This window comes from Strix aluco, chromosome 4, assembly GCF_031877795.1.
Source record: "Strix aluco isolate bStrAlu1 chromosome 4, bStrAlu1.hap1, whole genome shotgun sequence".
In the NCBI taxonomy this organism is placed as follows: Eukaryota; Metazoa; Chordata; class Aves; order Strigiformes; family Strigidae; genus Strix; species Strix aluco.
The window spans coordinates 129,039,234-129,055,159 of NC_133934.1; the positions used below are offsets into that span (position 1 = coordinate 129,039,234).

The 15,926-nt window shown below is 40.0% G+C and overlaps 1 protein-coding gene across 1 annotated transcript in view; it reads left to right on the forward strand.

Moving 5' to 3' along the window:
• The window catches only part of SOS2 (SOS Ras/Rho guanine nucleotide exchange factor 2), a 54,752-nt gene that overhangs the window by 29,646 nt on the left and 9,180 nt on the right, over nt 1-15,926 (forward strand). Inside the window, exons 9-16 of the mRNA XM_074821177.1 lie at nt 3,872-3,999; nt 4,360-5,015; nt 7,807-7,888; nt 8,580-8,702; nt 12,180-12,283; nt 13,497-13,716; nt 14,664-14,783; nt 15,492-15,654. Of these exons, the coding sequence (XP_074677278.1) occupies nt 3,872-3,999; nt 4,360-5,015; nt 7,807-7,888; nt 8,580-8,702; nt 12,180-12,283; nt 13,497-13,716; nt 14,664-14,783; nt 15,492-15,654 (1,596 nt within the window). The remainder of the gene's footprint in view (nt 1-3,871; nt 4,000-4,359; nt 5,016-7,806; nt 7,889-8,579; nt 8,703-12,179; nt 12,284-13,496; nt 13,717-14,663; nt 14,784-15,491; nt 15,655-15,926) is intronic.

The window sequence follows — 15,926 nt, forward strand, 5'->3', positions numbered from 1 at the left end:
CTTTGGGAGAATCTAAACATTTAACTGATTTTTACAAGCTGCGTAGTGTTTGTCTGCTTTTTAGGGAAATGCTAACATATATGCCTTATTGAGCAGAGTTTTGTGTGTTTTCAGAACTTAATCTTAAATGCTTTGCATGCAAATTTGGTAGTTTTGTCTTCAGTGACAGGAAAGGGTGGTTGCTATTTATGTTTTAAACCATGGCACAGAGAAGACAATTTGGTTTTGACAGCGTGTCTTAAATCTGTAATGCTGCAAGAGTTTTCTTGGGGGCTCAGAGTCTGCTCGTAACTCCCGTTAATATTGATAGGATCAGGTTATACATGCACATTCTTAAATTTCCTCATATCTTCGAAGAATCAAGTCTGGCAGATAGTGCAAAAACTTGTTTCTTTTATTTGTTTTTAACTTGGGTAATAACAGCAGGATGCTGCATGGAAGATAATATTAGGCAATGCCTTTTTTAACTAGGGAATTTTATCAGTGAAAAGGATTAAATTTGACCTTTATCCACAGTATACAAGATTTCTGAATAGAATTAGAATTCAGCTGCAGAGGCTGACACTTGGCTGTCTCTAACCTTTCTAACCTGGTGAGCACAGAGCAGAGCAGAAATCTTAAATACCATTCTGTAGTGAATAATGGTAAATACAGAGTCTTTTGTTGTGATCACTTTAGTTGGAGGCTTAAAATTTGAATTTTATATTGTAGTTAAAAAACATCCTAAATTTACAGCAGTGATTTCTAAAAAGCAGAGTGTTTTTCGGGATAAAGTACTTATTCAACAATATATGCATATATTACAAACTGTTGGTATTGCTTCTCTGTTACCATTGTATTTGTCTCAAGGAACCTTGGTTGAAAAAGACATAGCAAAAATGGAAGCAGAAAAGCAACAGAATACTCATACTTTCATGGCTTCAGCAGGGAAAGAAGCTAAGATTGAGACTGTTAGTCCTAAATAAAGTTACCAAAAAAACCCCGACTGAACTGGGAGGTAAATAAAATAATGAATGATATACAAAAGCGCAGGTCTCCATGTTTGCTCTTTTGCAAAACAGCAAAACCAAAATGAATAAAATTAAACTGTGAAAAGCTTGAAAATTCTTGTCAAAATTTTTTCCTTCTGCAAAAACCTGTTTGTGCAGCCTCTGATGCAGGATCTGCATCAGAGACTCCTATTTCTTTGCCTAAGCAAGAGACATAAGGGTCGGATGTCGGTTGGAGAGCCCCATGTTGAATTTGTTTGGTTTGGCAGCTTTTGGTTAGCAGCCGTATAGAGGTCACCAGCAAACAGCCATCGGACACCCTGAGTCAGAGGGCAGGCCCTGATGTCACTTGAATGTTGATTGCTTGTTCAAGTATTGACAGAAGATGAACCTGCCGTAGGTTGTATCGAAATGAACGGTGATAGCGAAGGTTGAAGGAAGTCACACCAAAGAAATAAAACTGTCTTGAAGGAAAAGAGTGGTAGTGATCAAAAGTTGTTAGATCTTGCAAACAGGTAATCCAAATCTATTCTGATTGTCATATTTTTAATTGATTCTCAGAGTACTTGGGTTTAAAATGCTATGCTTGACATATCCAAGCATGGACACCTTAATGCTGGCAGTGTAGAGGAGAGCTTAATGTTTCCTCAGACTTTCAAGCTCCAGGTATGCTTTCATAAACGTGTCTGGTGATACCAGAGTTCCAGGAAACATTATTCATTGAACGCACTGCAAAGAACTCAAGGAGTCGTAAAATCCATCCAAATCCTGAGCAAGATGTCAGTTAGGTGTATCGTTAAAATCCTGAAGGTAAGCAGAGGCCTGTTCAAGTCTCTGTTCAAGTCCAAGAAGGCTTTTCTCTGTTGAATAGAGAGTATATCCTTCTTCTCATGTGACTTGTGGGCAGAAGATCATCCCTAGTTCTTGCATGTGACTCGCTATTTCGTTATCAAGCAACCCAAAACATAGGAAATTCTGCCTTTTGATCTTTTCCGCTGTTACCTAATCGTTGACTGACAGAGAAGCCCTGGTCAGTATTCTACAGGATCACTGTGGTATAATTTAAGTGAACAGTATTCTTCATTACTATTTTTTGACAATTTTATGTACAATAAATTGAATAGTTACTATTCTCAGTTTATTATCACTGGTATTTTAGATACATCTGGCACAGGCAGAACCCCCTTTTCCAAAGATTTACGTATTTTCTCTGTCTAGCGAGCATGTTGTGCTTTTGCATTTGCTGTTTTAATCAGAAAGACACTTGTTAAGAACTGGAGTTTGGAAAAGCAGATGTTAGTCCAGTGATGACAGAATGAGATATGCTTCGGGTGATCTGCCTGATCTTCAGGAATCTATGCATTAAGGTGTAGAAATGGAGTAGATTACTTCCAAATGTGTAATTTTTATACAAAAAAGAAAAACATGCCATTTGATGTCTGTTAACTGCCAAACTGCCATCCCCCTTTGGAAAGGGGATGCAAGAAATTCTGCTCAGCATATGTGAGGAGAAAAAGTATTTTATCAGACTTGGTAGCTTTTCCCACCTTTAGGATTTCACATTTGTCATCTTTTCACACCATTTTAATGTTCTTTGCATTTCTGTGCCTGATAGTAAGGAAAAGAAGGGTTTGCACAGAGGTAGACATCTTATTTTTCCCTTCCCTGTACTGTTCCTCAGCTCATAAACTTCCCAGAAATTTTTGGCCGAGAGACTTACATTTCTCTAATATGCAAGATGGAGGTTGTTTGGGCATGTTAAAAATAAAAATTTACATGAAGAGAGTGGACCAATCTGGTCAAATCCTGTTCTCTCAATTACTTTTAGAGGAAGCTACATATCCTTGCTGAGGGAACATAGTGGGGAAAGGAAAAGAAGGCTTCTGCCATGCTGAGTGATTGTAAGTAAGATTTCTCTTAAAGTACGTAGGTAAACCAGAGTTTATCCCAAACTGCGTGGCGTATTGTCTTGATTTTGCCCAGCAATCTATTTGCTTGAATTTTCTTTAAAAAAAAAAAAAAATTTATCTTGAACATGAAAGAGGTTAAAAAGAAAAATCTTTTTTATTTGTATCAGTGGTATTTTAGGAGTGATCACCTTAAAGAATCAAAAAAGAGGAATTCTGTGAATAGGCTTTGCTCAAAGCATATTACTACCAAGTGTATGGAGATGATATGAAAGCCTGTTGAATTTCCAAATTCAAGACGTTTCTGCCTAGTGATGGAGACAGATCTAGTCTTTATAAAAAAAAATAAGCTGATTCCCACTGTCTCTTACATTTTGCTATTAGTAGCAAATCTTGGATTTCAGACTTTTTTACTATGTTAGTTTGCACCATGTAAAAGTGACATTTCTTCTTGAAATAGATGAGCTTGCTGAAGATGGCAGAATTTAGAATGGTAAGAAGCAGAGAGAAACAGAGTCATTCTGTCTTTCAACATTTCAGAGCAAATTTAAGATTAATTGACTCACTGGAGGAATACTACACATAGTTACATAAAGCAGCATTTAATTCTGACTATTTCAAACCTCCAAACTATTTAATAAAATCAGTGTGAAACAGGACATTGTTGAAAAGATAACAGGAAAAACGGTGTCTGACAATTAGCATTGGCTGGCAGTAAAAGGGTAAAGGCTTATCTTTCTAAACTCCCTCCTGCTCTCTCCTCTTGAGTATTGACTGACTTTTCCTGAATATCTGACAAATGGTTTTAGTTACATGCATAGCTAGTTTTGAGTGTGCTTCTGGTAATAACTATCTCATTGACTTGAAGTCACTGGCTTCAGCGAGTACTGTAGCTAACACTAAGCACGTTTGTCAGTCTTCCTACCCTTCTACAAACGAGACAAATCTGAAAGAAAAATGTTTATTATGTCACAGCAATTGCAGGAATGCAGTGAAGATGAAGAGGATCGGGAGTGCTTAAAACAAGCCATTACTGCTCTTCTGAATCTGCAGTGCAGCATGGAGCGCATCTACAGCAAACACTCCCCGAGACGTCGGCCTGGGTAATAATCCACAAAACTACCTTGGGTTCCCAAAGTTGGCAGAGAAGGAGAACTGTAATATTTTTCTTGTTAGATAATCTGTGTATTTCCTTTTCAAGGCATGTCTTTATGCCAGTTTTCATTGCAAATGGAGTAGCAGCCCAAAACCTTCACGGTCCACTTCTATGAATAATGTCGGTATCTTACTCCTTCCCTGGCCAAAGCAGTGCATGTGGCTTATTTGGAACGGTAAACTTGGCTAGGGCATATTTAGGGCAAAGAAATAATGATATAAACAGTTAATTTAGTTGATTTTTTTGGTCTCTTGGGATGGCAAATGTGGAATGTGCCTGTCATGACTTTTTCTTTTATTCGTTCAAGGGAGCCTGTCTGTCGCTTCTATAACCGACAAATAAGAAGCAAGCACTTGGCCATCAAGAAAATGAATGAAATCCAGAAAAATATTGATGGCTGGGAAGGCAAAGATATTGGGCAGTGCTGTAATGAATTCATAATGGAAGGTGGCTTGACAAAAATAGGCGCCAAACACGAACGCCACATCTTTCTCTTTGATGGTTTAATGATCAGCTGTAAAACTAATCACGGTCAATCACGGCTTCCCGGTTACAGCAATGCGGAGTATAGGCTGAAGGAAAAAATCATCATGAGGAAAATACAGATTATTGATAAAGATGACACATCTGAATATAAACATGCTTTTGAACTGGTGTCTAAAGATGAAAACAGTATACTGTTTGCTGCCAAGTCTGCTGAAGAGAAGAGTAATTGGATGGCTGCTCTCATTTCCCTCCAGTATCGCAGTACTCTGGATAGGATGCTTGATTCAGTGCTACTGCAAGAAGAAAATGAGCAGCCGCTGAGGTTGCCCAGCCCAAACGTGTATCGTTTTGTAGTGGAGGACTCTGAAGATAACATTGTTTTTGAGGACAACTTGCAAAGCAGGAATGGCATTCCTATCATCAAAGGAGGAACGGTTGTGAAATTAATTGAAAGGTTAACGTACCATATGTATGCAGGTATCCTGTACATTTGTTATATTTATGTTTTTTAAGGTCATGTTTGTATGGGTGATGAAATGAATCCTTTTATCTTTTGTTTGTTTGGGGTTTTTTCTGTGTATAGGTAAATGCAAAGCAAGATTTGCAGGAAAAAAAAAACAGTATCTATTATTAAATCAGCTGGCTTTGCTGACAAAGCTGTATGAAAATTTGGATATGCAAGGTTTTCCCCTCCCCACCAAAAAAAAAATTAGTATCAGTGATCTAATGGAAGCCACTAGCATGTTTCCTGAGACCATTGTGGCTAAAGCAGTGGTGCTGTTACAGGCTGTGTGACTGTGGAGGAAGAAAAAGGTTGGGGGTTACATTTGTTACACTTCAACCTGCCGCTTTGTGAAGTCCCCTGGTAGAAAAGGATGCAGGTCACTGGTGGCGTTACGCAGACTTTCCTGTGAAATACTACCTTAAAGCCACGGAAATGAAACCTTGAAGTAGTTACGTGAAGTGCTAATGTTGATGAAAATGTTTAGTTCTTGGGGTTGGGGTGAAAAGCCCGGACTGAAAAGGGACGCAGTGAAGCCGACAGAAGAATGCTGGTGGAAGTGGTCTGCAATTTTTTTAAAACTTCTCAAATAGTAACGATCTTCTTTGCGCTTTTTGCGAAAGTGCCTGGTGTTTAAGTGAGTCTATATGTAAAACTAAGGCTAGATAGTGTGGAGCTGCATATTTAAAAAAAAAAAAAGTATCATTTCCCATATTGATGCAAGTAATTGGTATGGAAGTAATCCGTAGTGGTGTTGTCTGTGAGCCACAAGTCATCCATTTCTAAAATGTGATGGGTTTTGGTGGCTTGTAAACTTAGCTCTTTTCCTGAATGAACTGTATTTGAGTCTTAGTTTGGTAGCGTAACTTCAGTTTTTATAGCGCAAATACTTGCCACTTTGGCCTTGGGAACCTTCAATGAAAGCGTCGCCTCCTGGGTTTCTGTGTGCTTTTTCCAAACAGTGTTTGGAGCCAAGACTAACAAAATCCTCTCCCTCAGCCTCCACAAGGGCATTTCGATGACTAACAGCATGTGGAGGGACTCTTAGCAGATCTTGGTGGTGCTTTTTGTTTGTACTTGTATCAAGATAGGATTTTTTTAAACTGTCAGTTTATTGTAGGTTTGCATTAGTTTCAGATTTGTTTGAAGCAGGCTTTGCTCAGCACACAGGCTCTGCATTCTCAGAATAACCTCTGTCATGGCCCCAGTTGAGACCAGGATACCATAGGAGGTACCAGATGCAGAGTTAATAAACTCTTGAATTTAAATTATGAGCCACTATTAGCAAGTTTCTTGTATCTTCTATTTTATTGAGAATGTCACTTACAAAAATAATTTCAAAACTAATAAAAAGGAACCCGCACAGGTTAGAGAGCAGAGTAGCAGCCCCCATTTTAAGAGAATTGCAGATCTTGTCTGCAGAGCAGAGATACCACCTGCCTGTTCAGTTGTAAGAGGAAGATTTACTTTTAAAACTTTGTAAATAGTACTGAAGAGTGAACGTAGGTGTGACGTGGAAGCAGAAGAGGCCAGCGCAGGACTAGGGTGCAAACTCAGCAGCATTATCACAGAACGAGAGCACTATTACTTTCAGCTTGCAAGCACATTTCTATATATGGATCCCTTAAAAATGTTGAGCAGTGCTCTGCAGGGAATTTAAGCCTTCTTAAAAGCAGTTGTTTGTCTTAATCTTTTGTGGGCTTATTGGAAGAAATTCACTGCCCACATGTTGAAGACTGCTGGTGTGAGCTCCCTGCACCTAATGCTGACAGGTTGGAGACTACTGACAGAACGGCAAGAAAAAAACTCCCAACAACCCCAAATCCAGGCTTCTGAGTGAGCAGATACACATGCGCTTCTGTAGGCCTGGTTTTCCTGTATTTCAGCATTGATTTGCTCCCAGGCAGCTCTGGAAGCTGCTGCATTCCATTCTCACTGCTGTTACCCTTGTGAGGGATCTGCTGCAGGGATGTCACTGTTAGGACCAGATGCTGACCCTCCGTGGCTCACAGTAAAGTGATTTATTTATCAGCTTGCTTATTCACAACCGAAGAAACTCTGTATGAGAGAGTGGAATTAAAAGAGATGCAGGGAACAATATTTTTGCTTTAATACTTCTAGTATAGCAGAGTGGGTCCAATAAAACGCGTGGTAGCTTGCGGATAGGCACGGCTCGTGGTAACACACCTACCGCAGCGGTGAGAAACAGCAGGAGGGAGGTGTGGTGGCTTGTGGAGATGGAACGTCTTGAACTGCTGCAGGTATTTGCTTCGTAAGGCCTCTGCTGCTTGTCATGTTTTCCCTGCTGGCTGCTCTGCAGAGGGTAGTTGTGTGCTGCAGTGCTGGGGCTGGTGTGCAGCCCCCGCTGCCGGAGATTTTTTTAAGAACAGGTAAGACAAATGTTTTGTCGAGGTGGTAATAGGTATTTTTGATGTCAAGAGAGTAGACAGCCTAGTTCTACCGTGTTTTCTTTGTCTTTATGAAACCATGGAATAACTGCAGATTCAGGGAGTGCAAGCCATTCTGCATGCCAAGACTGAGACACAGTTGTTGAATACTTTTACAGGGGAAATGCATCGAAGAACTAAATGAAAATTTCACAAGCAGTATCATTTCTGGTACTTTTCAAATTATAGTGCTTGACTTAAAACCTTAGTGTATTTTCTGCGCTTTAAACTTTTTCTGTGAATATATGGGTATTTTATTTCTGATATTTTGCAACTGGATAAAAAACCACTCCATCATTTTCTTGTTCTCTCTTTACAGATCCTAATTTTGTACGTACCTTCCTTACCACGTACCGCTCCTTTTGCAAGCCCCAGGAACTGCTGAGTTTACTGATAGAAAGGTAGGCGACGGTCACCCTTTCTGAAGACATTGAAAGGCTTTGTGTATTTGCCTGCTCCTTTTCTTCTCGGGTGCTCAGTGCCGTGTGGCACGTGTTTTAGTGAAGTTCATAAAGCAGGAATTTCTAAAACGGGATACAGCGATGCAAGTTTTTAATGCAAGCTTCCTTTTCCCGGTTTGTTCAATTAGTTATGTAAATTAAGTGTTGGCTAGAGCGCTTGGTGTGCCTCAGCTGGGGGGTGGTAATGTTTTGAACTGCTTAACTTGATCATGAGAGTGTATTTGAGCATGCCAAAGTCTCGATGCAAATAAGAACGGAAATGTTCTAAGCAGTTTGTGTGAAAGGCACAGACTTGTCATGTAAACAGCATTTTAATACAGTGTGATAACACCGCTCTTAAGCTTTCTTCTAATCTTCACTTAATCAAGCTAGCAGGTAGTTAAAAACCTTCTATCCTTAGTCTAGACATCTTGTGATGACCAGAGAACTAGCGAATTACTGGGCAAGAGCTGGGTGTGTGAGCAGTACCTAGCCAGGGGAGGAGGGAATTCCAGGCAAACTGGATATTAGATGAGTGCTTGAGTTTCACCGCACTGCATTTTTTTTAAAATGCAGTAGCTCTTCATGTCCTACATAAAGGGTTTGTGTTTTATCTTAATTGTCATCAGGTTTTTGGTTCTTTTATTCATAGGTTTGAAATCCCAGAGCCTGAGCCTACTGAAGCAGACAGACTGGCAATCGAGAAAGGAGAGCAGCCTATCAGCGCAGACCTTAAGCGATTTCGGAAGGAATATGTCCAGCCAGTACAACTCAGGTTTATTTGCTTTTAAATTTGTTCTGTTAAAGCCAGATTTTAGTTCACTGATTACATGGTGATCCTGGAGACAGTAATCTCTTTCAGAGACTGCTGTGCTGTCAAGTAGGGACTTATCACCGTCTGCAACCAGACTAATATCCCAAACTGTGTTCTGATTAGTCATACTGACTTCTGTTGTTGTTGCAACTGTACTTTGGTTCTCTGCCGCTCGCAGCTGTGATCACCACCCACAAGAACACTGTACGGCTGCTATGTAAAGCGGGTGTGGGTGAGATGTATAACTGAAAGTGTCTCTGACTGCATTTTGAATGGGTTCCTTGTTAACAGACCCTATGAAGATAGTTTCTCTGTTTCCATTTTTTTCAGCCCTGCTGGTATTTTACTCCCTTTCCCAGCCCCGTTGATATATTTGCCCACAGACAGGGAGACTCTTGTCTGTACTGCACATTGCAACGGGCTGCAGTGAATCTTCAAGGTCTTGCTGACCAAGCTAACTTGGGGAACAATTAAGCATTTTTAGCATGAATGAGGCTAATTGTTTCCCTGATAGGGGATCAAGTCAGGAGGAGACACAGATCACAACCAATATTTGCTAGAACAACTTTTATTCGTTAAACTGTTTTTATTAGTAGCATCAAGATGTTACTGTTAATGGGAGATAACTATACACACGGTACCCTCGGTTTTTGCCTTACCACACACAGTCATTCACAGTTGCCTATTTGGAGCAACAGCCACTTACTCAAAACAAAAGGTCATACTGACATGCCTGTATCTTCAAGGTAGGTGTTCAGAAAGTCACTTAGCAGTCCCATTTTCATCAGGTTGTTGCGTGCATATATCTAAAAAATATAAGTATGTGTGTGATACCGTAGTGTTTGTCGATGAATAGCTGCTACCACCTTCTTGGATGTAGCCAAAGTTAAACAACCTCAGTGTAACCTTCACGCCTGTGTGTGCTCGTGGCCTTGTACGGATTTATCAGGCCCTTGGTGTTCTCAGTTTATCAGCTGCTGTGGGTTCAGCAGGACCACTGGTCTCCAGAGTTACCAGTCCTTGGGAGAGCTTCACACGCTTCCTCTCAGCACACACTTCTCCTGATTTCAGCTTGCTGTTTTCTGGTAACTGTTTCTGCATCCATCCACATAGGTGCCTGTAGAGCCCTTCGTAGAAACTCACACAGAATGGGCTTTTGTGACATAACTGGCTCAAGAGTTTAAATATCGTTGTATTGCTTTTGTTGCTGTTTTTATAGCCTCCTCTCCTAGCTAGGCTGGAAGTCGCTTGGGGACCTCCTCACAGTGCCCCTTTGCGTGGTACAAATCCTGCAGCACTGCTGACTGACACAGCTGAGCAGGAGAAGGCGTTACCAGTGAACTGGAACCTGTAGAAAAGTTTGAGGCACTAATTAACCATGTTTCTTGCTATTAATTTCCAAAATCAATTTAGCACTTTTTGCCTTCATGTGTAATGTTTGAGCTGTTGGAAACCTGTGCCCTGTTTCAAAGTTTCCAGGGTTTTTGGTTTTGGTTTCTGGTTTCTTTCCTTGTTGGAGAGATGAGGATACCTCTTATCATGACAGCTACTCTTTGCTGTCTAATTTTTTTAATTATAAATATCATATATATATAAAAAATAATATTTTTTACTCTTTGCTGTGGTTGGTGAGCTGAGTCCCCTTACTGCTGCCTGCTTGATGAGACACGTGGTTTAAAGCTGCTGTTTAACACACACCCTTCTGTGGCTTATAGCCACTCTTTGAATTTTGGAGATACTACATGTTTCTAGGAGATACCACATGTTTCTAGGAGCTTGAAACTCTGAACTGTCTTCCAGCTGAAAATAAGTGTCTGAATTTGAGCTGTTTGGTTGATAACGCGCAGAACTTTCTAAATGCCAGTCTTGGTAATAACATTAACCTCTACTACAGGTTGATCTGAGATTTGGGAAGAAGGTGGAGAATGTGAAGATGCTTATCCCTCCCTCCCTTCCTTTCTTCCCTCCCCAATGTTTACTCCCCATCTCAGAAAATGCTGTAGACATGCTGTGCAGCGCACAGGCGTGGAAGCGGTAATGGCTTTGACTAGTCAAAATGCATGTGAGGTGATGAGAAAGAGGAGGTGCTAAGCTGGAATTGCACTCAAGCAGAACCAGGCAATCTTTCTTGCTTTTTCAGTATTACTGCCATGATATCTCAAAGGCAAAGATCGATTAGATAAGATCCTGTATTACTGTTGTTGGGAATTTGTTTCAAAACATCACCCCTTTTGACGGTGTCATTAATTTCCAGCCTAAATGATCTGTTTGAGTAGCCATTCTTTCACGTTATTCTTTAACTTACGTACTGGGAAGAGGAGAACTATTTAATTCTCCATGTATTCACGTAACACACCCTTCATTTGACTAAGCTAAACCAGCCAACTTCTCCAGTGCTGTGACTCACAACAGACTGGCAGATTACAATCAGTTGTCTGCCCTGTCCCTCCCAGATGTTCTTGCCCCCACTCTACAGGGCTGAGCCACCACAAACAGTGGTCTGATACACAATTAGCACTAGTTTAACTTAATATCCTGAGCTGCAAAGAGTGGGGGAGTTCAGCAGCACTCTGCATACAGCTGAGCTGCTTCTGCAAAGGCGATGGGGCAGGAGTAACCACATCTCACTGTCACCATCTCTGAGTCTGTGGGCTCTCCGTTAACCCCATCATCCTGTCCCACTGGCCCAGGGAAAATATGTTGTACTAGTTGATGTAGGAGATTTTTGCTTGTCCTTCAGGTAAGGAGATACAGTGCACCCCAATAAATCAAAGTGTTGAGGTACAAGCTCAACCTGTTTACCTGAAAAAGAGGCAAAACAATTTTTTATTCTGATATACCCAAAGAGCAGAAGGCAGAAGAGCAGTTGTAGTTCACTTTTAGAGGTGAGAAAGTTTAGTGTTATCCTTAAAGGAAGTACTGGATCAGTACAGCCCTTTATGTAATTGAAAAGTTGTGGAAGTAGGGCAGTAGGGCATTTGCAACAACTTTTGAGCTGAAATTTGTGTATATGAAGGAAACAGTTACACATTTGTTTCTTATCAAATGGGAGATCCTAATTAGCTTTTTTAGTTAAAAATAAATAATCAGAAAATTACATTAGAAATACTAGTTTTATCTGATTTCATTGGTAAGTGTTTTCCTCTTCTGAAATCACCTCAATGCTAGCATTCTTTATATAAGATTTAAAAAAAACCACCAAACTATTTGCCAGGACTGGAAAATTAGGTTTTAAATACCTGGGGACTTCTGTGGTCATTGGTGCCATGCTTAGTCTTTGTTCTGCCCCTCTGTCCATATGTATTTTGATAGTCATCACCACATGAATCTGTAACTCCGTTTTTGTAGAATCGTGTTTCATTCAGCATTTACATGGGATGGGCCTCAGAAGTCCTTAAAAACAAAACATAATATTTTATTTCTTCTCTCCTTCCTCAGAATATTAAATGTTTTTCGTCACTGGGTAGAGCACCATTTTTACGATTTTGAAAGAGATCCGGAGTTACTAGAGAGATTGGAGACGTTTATTTCCAGTGTAAGAGGTATGGTAACTGGTGGTCCCATTGTTCTTCCACATTTTGGTACAACCTGCTGGTCTAATCCTGGCAGGTTTTAGGCATGAGAGTATCTTTACACACATGAGTAATTTTAAGGCCTTTAATTGAGCTGTTTGAGACTCTCCTTTACGTGAGCAAGCTTTGTCCTGGAGCCTAAACAGCTACCAAAGATTACTTCAAGCTTTATGGTATTTACCTTAAGTGTATTTACTTCTGGACAGTAATGTTCATCCTTGGCTGACTCTACAATAGAGTTAGGATTCAGACTGTCACCTTCCTCCTCCCCGTGTTGTATTTGTAGAGAATTCCTTCCCTGTTGGTTACTGAGATTAGTTTTTTTTCCCATCTTGTTCTTTTTCCATTTATTGAAAGTTCCAGCTGAAAAGCATTATCCTTTTAGGAGAGCATACTTGACCCGCTGGGTATCAATTCCTCTGGAGCAATCCCTTATGAACTAGCACATTTTTTGGCAGCCTGTGTGGAGGGCAACAGCCATTTTAGTCATTATCCTGGCAATTCTAGACTTTACTTTTCAGATTGTCAGACCATACATTGGGCAATATAATTCTGAGAGAAACTTAGAGAACAGTAGTTTCTTTTGCGGAGGTCTCCATGCTAACTATTGCTGACCAGAGAGGAATAATTCAATTTTGGTTAGTCCCTTGAAAGCCATTTGCTTGAACTGCTGAAGGTACTGCCCATCTTGTCCCCTATTTTGTGTACTGTAAATGTTGGACTGACATTGTAAACATGTATTTCTCTAATCTTTTTGTTCTGCAGTGCACTAGTACAGCATGGTGCAAAGGTCTCACTTGAAGCTTGTTGTTTAATTTTTATTCTCCTTTAAGTAGATGAAGCTAGCAGTCAAAGTGGAGATGGTTGCAACTGAGGGGGAAAAAGTAAAATACAATTTATACAGGGTCACTTGTTTTCTATTCGGAAACTGTCAGTAGATGTGGTTAAGCGCAACTGGGCACCCAAAAATTTGTTCCTATCTGTCTGTATTTGCTAATTGATACAGGTGCAAGAACCCATAAGAAAAAATACAGGTAACTACAAACCTAATTAATTTGCATGGAGAAATGAAGAATTTTGAGTGTATGTACAATTTTGGAGGGGATTGGTTTTATTAAATTATCAGGAGTCACTTAAGATAGTATTAAAAAAAGGAGGGGTTTTTACGGTTTTTGTTTTGCAGGAAAATCCATGAAGAAGTGGGTGGAATCAATTGCTAAAATCATCAAGAGGAAGAAAGCTCAAGCAAATGGAATTAGTCACAACATCACCTTTGAGAGCCCGCCTCCCCCAATCGAGTGGCACATTTGGCGCGTTGGGCACAGCGAAATGCTGGACCTCATGACTCTGCATCCTATAGAAATTGCTCGACAGCTGACACTCCTCGAGTCCGACCTTTATAGGTAGGGATTGATTCTTTTTCAGATTATTTGAGGAAGAAAGAGTCCTAATTCGTAGAATCAGTCAACAGTATGTCCTCTTGACTTTTAGAGTTAATGGAAAAAGGTTTTCTTGCCTTTTGTTTGATATCAAAATATGCAAGGCAAAAAAAATTTTTTTCATCTCCGTATCAGACTTCTGACAACATAAGTACAGGAAGGACACTGAAATATTACCAGTAGATAATAACTGCATTGTCTCCTTGTTAAAAGTAAACCTAATGTTACATTAATAAGAAAGGCTTGTTGCAGCATAAAAAGAGAACATGATTGTCTCTGCTCCTCTCTTTCATAGCTGCATAGCAAAGGCCTGGGTGTTCTATGCAACACCCTGGTACATCGGGGTCCTCTCATCTAATCCTGAAGAGCTTTTCTGGTCTGGTACCATATGTACTCCGCTGTTCCGTAGCTCTGTTCTTACCTCTGATAAATAGAGCTAGCCTTGATGTGAGAGCTAGGTTTTGCTGGGTAAAAATTCTTTAAGGTCCTACAAAACTTGAAGGTGAAGCATCCTTTTGTGCTTCAGTGACAGCAGGTTTTCTGTTGAAATAGGCCACTTTTCCAGCAGGTTGCTGAAAGTACTTCAGCTTCCTATTTTAAAATTCTAACTGTCTTTAAGTTGCTTTCTCATGCTTTCAGGAAATTAAACTTATTCCTTTGTGACTTTCTTATCTGAAAATACTTATTCAAAAATGCCGATTTCAATTAAGATAAAAATATACTTCTTTCTGTACTCAAATACTTGCCAAAAAGTTATTTTAAGTAACTGTTTTGCAGCAGATTAGATTGGATTGTATTTGTGAAATATCAAGTCGTGATTAAGGGAAGAAATAATCTTTTAATGCAAACACAGAACATACAATTATTATTTGTATTGAGAATTCTTCTGCATCTTGTTTTGTCATTATCAGGGCAGTACAGCCTTCTGAACTCGTTGGTAGCGTGTGGACTAAAGAAGATAAGGAAATTAACTCCCCAAATCTATTGAAAATGATTCGTCATACTACAAACCTTACTCTTTGGTTTGAAAAGTAAGTACAGGTGGTGATAGTGTAGTGGCATTAACTCCTGCTGAACTTCAGAAAGAAGCATTTTTCTGCTATTTGAATTCTGTTGCCTTGAATCTGGAGATGGCTGTAGGGTATTACAGTAATTTCAGCTTTTGGTTCAAGGGTGCCTGCCGTGCTAATCGCATATGCTCCCTCTTCCTGGGACTGGAAGATTATTTTTTTTTCCAGTTACATCCACTTGGTCAGCACAAATCCTGCTTGCATTTGTACAGTACATCAAAAGGTGCTGAAGGCAGTGCAGGACTCAGCACCGCTTTTCTGCGTCTCTGATGAAAGCAGTTGGGTCTGTCCCCTTGTCTTAGTCTCTCTCCCTTCTCGTGTGAGATGATCGTGTACTTGTGAGGGCATGGCCAGTGCTGCAGCTCGTGTGTCTGTACCTAGTGAGTTTAAAATGGAGAGACAGAGGCATGAGAGTCACCCTGCTTACCCTGGATCGTGCTTGGGCTTTGCTTTATTGATTTACGGGATATGCCAGAACCTTTCTTGCTTTCCAAGTTGAACATATGTAAGACGTGATTACATAAATTTGTACTTGAGATTCTTGAAAGAGAGCCAAAGTGTGCACACTGGGTGTACTGTACAGCTTTTGCTTGGAAAATTTTGGTTTCGTAGCTAGCAAAATGTCAGATTTTATTTATCAGTGTTTCTCAAATTATGGCTTTTGATTAGGTGCATAGTGGAAACCGAGAACTTTGAAGAGCGAGTGGCTGTGCTGAGTAGGATTATAGAAATCCTGCAGGTTTTTCAAGATCTGAATAATTTCAATGGTGTTTTGGAGATCGTCAGTGCAATGAACTCCGTGTCCGTGTACAGACTAGATCACACGTTTGAGGTACGTTTTGGACATTGCTCTTGAAAAAAAAAATAATCAGAATACAGAAAAGTATCTCGCGCACTTCTGAGGTGAAATCTATAGTATTCATATCACACTTGCTTTCAGTGAAGAAAAAAGTGTGAAACTTTAAAAGTTATTTATGAGAAAACAGTTGAGATGGGCTGGGTGTCCCAAAGGGTTTGTAATGGCAAGTGGAGCTTTTCAGCGGATTTTTTCTCATGTGTATTCAGCCTGAAAAGAGGAAACGCCGTGGCCATTTGGTCGTTGTT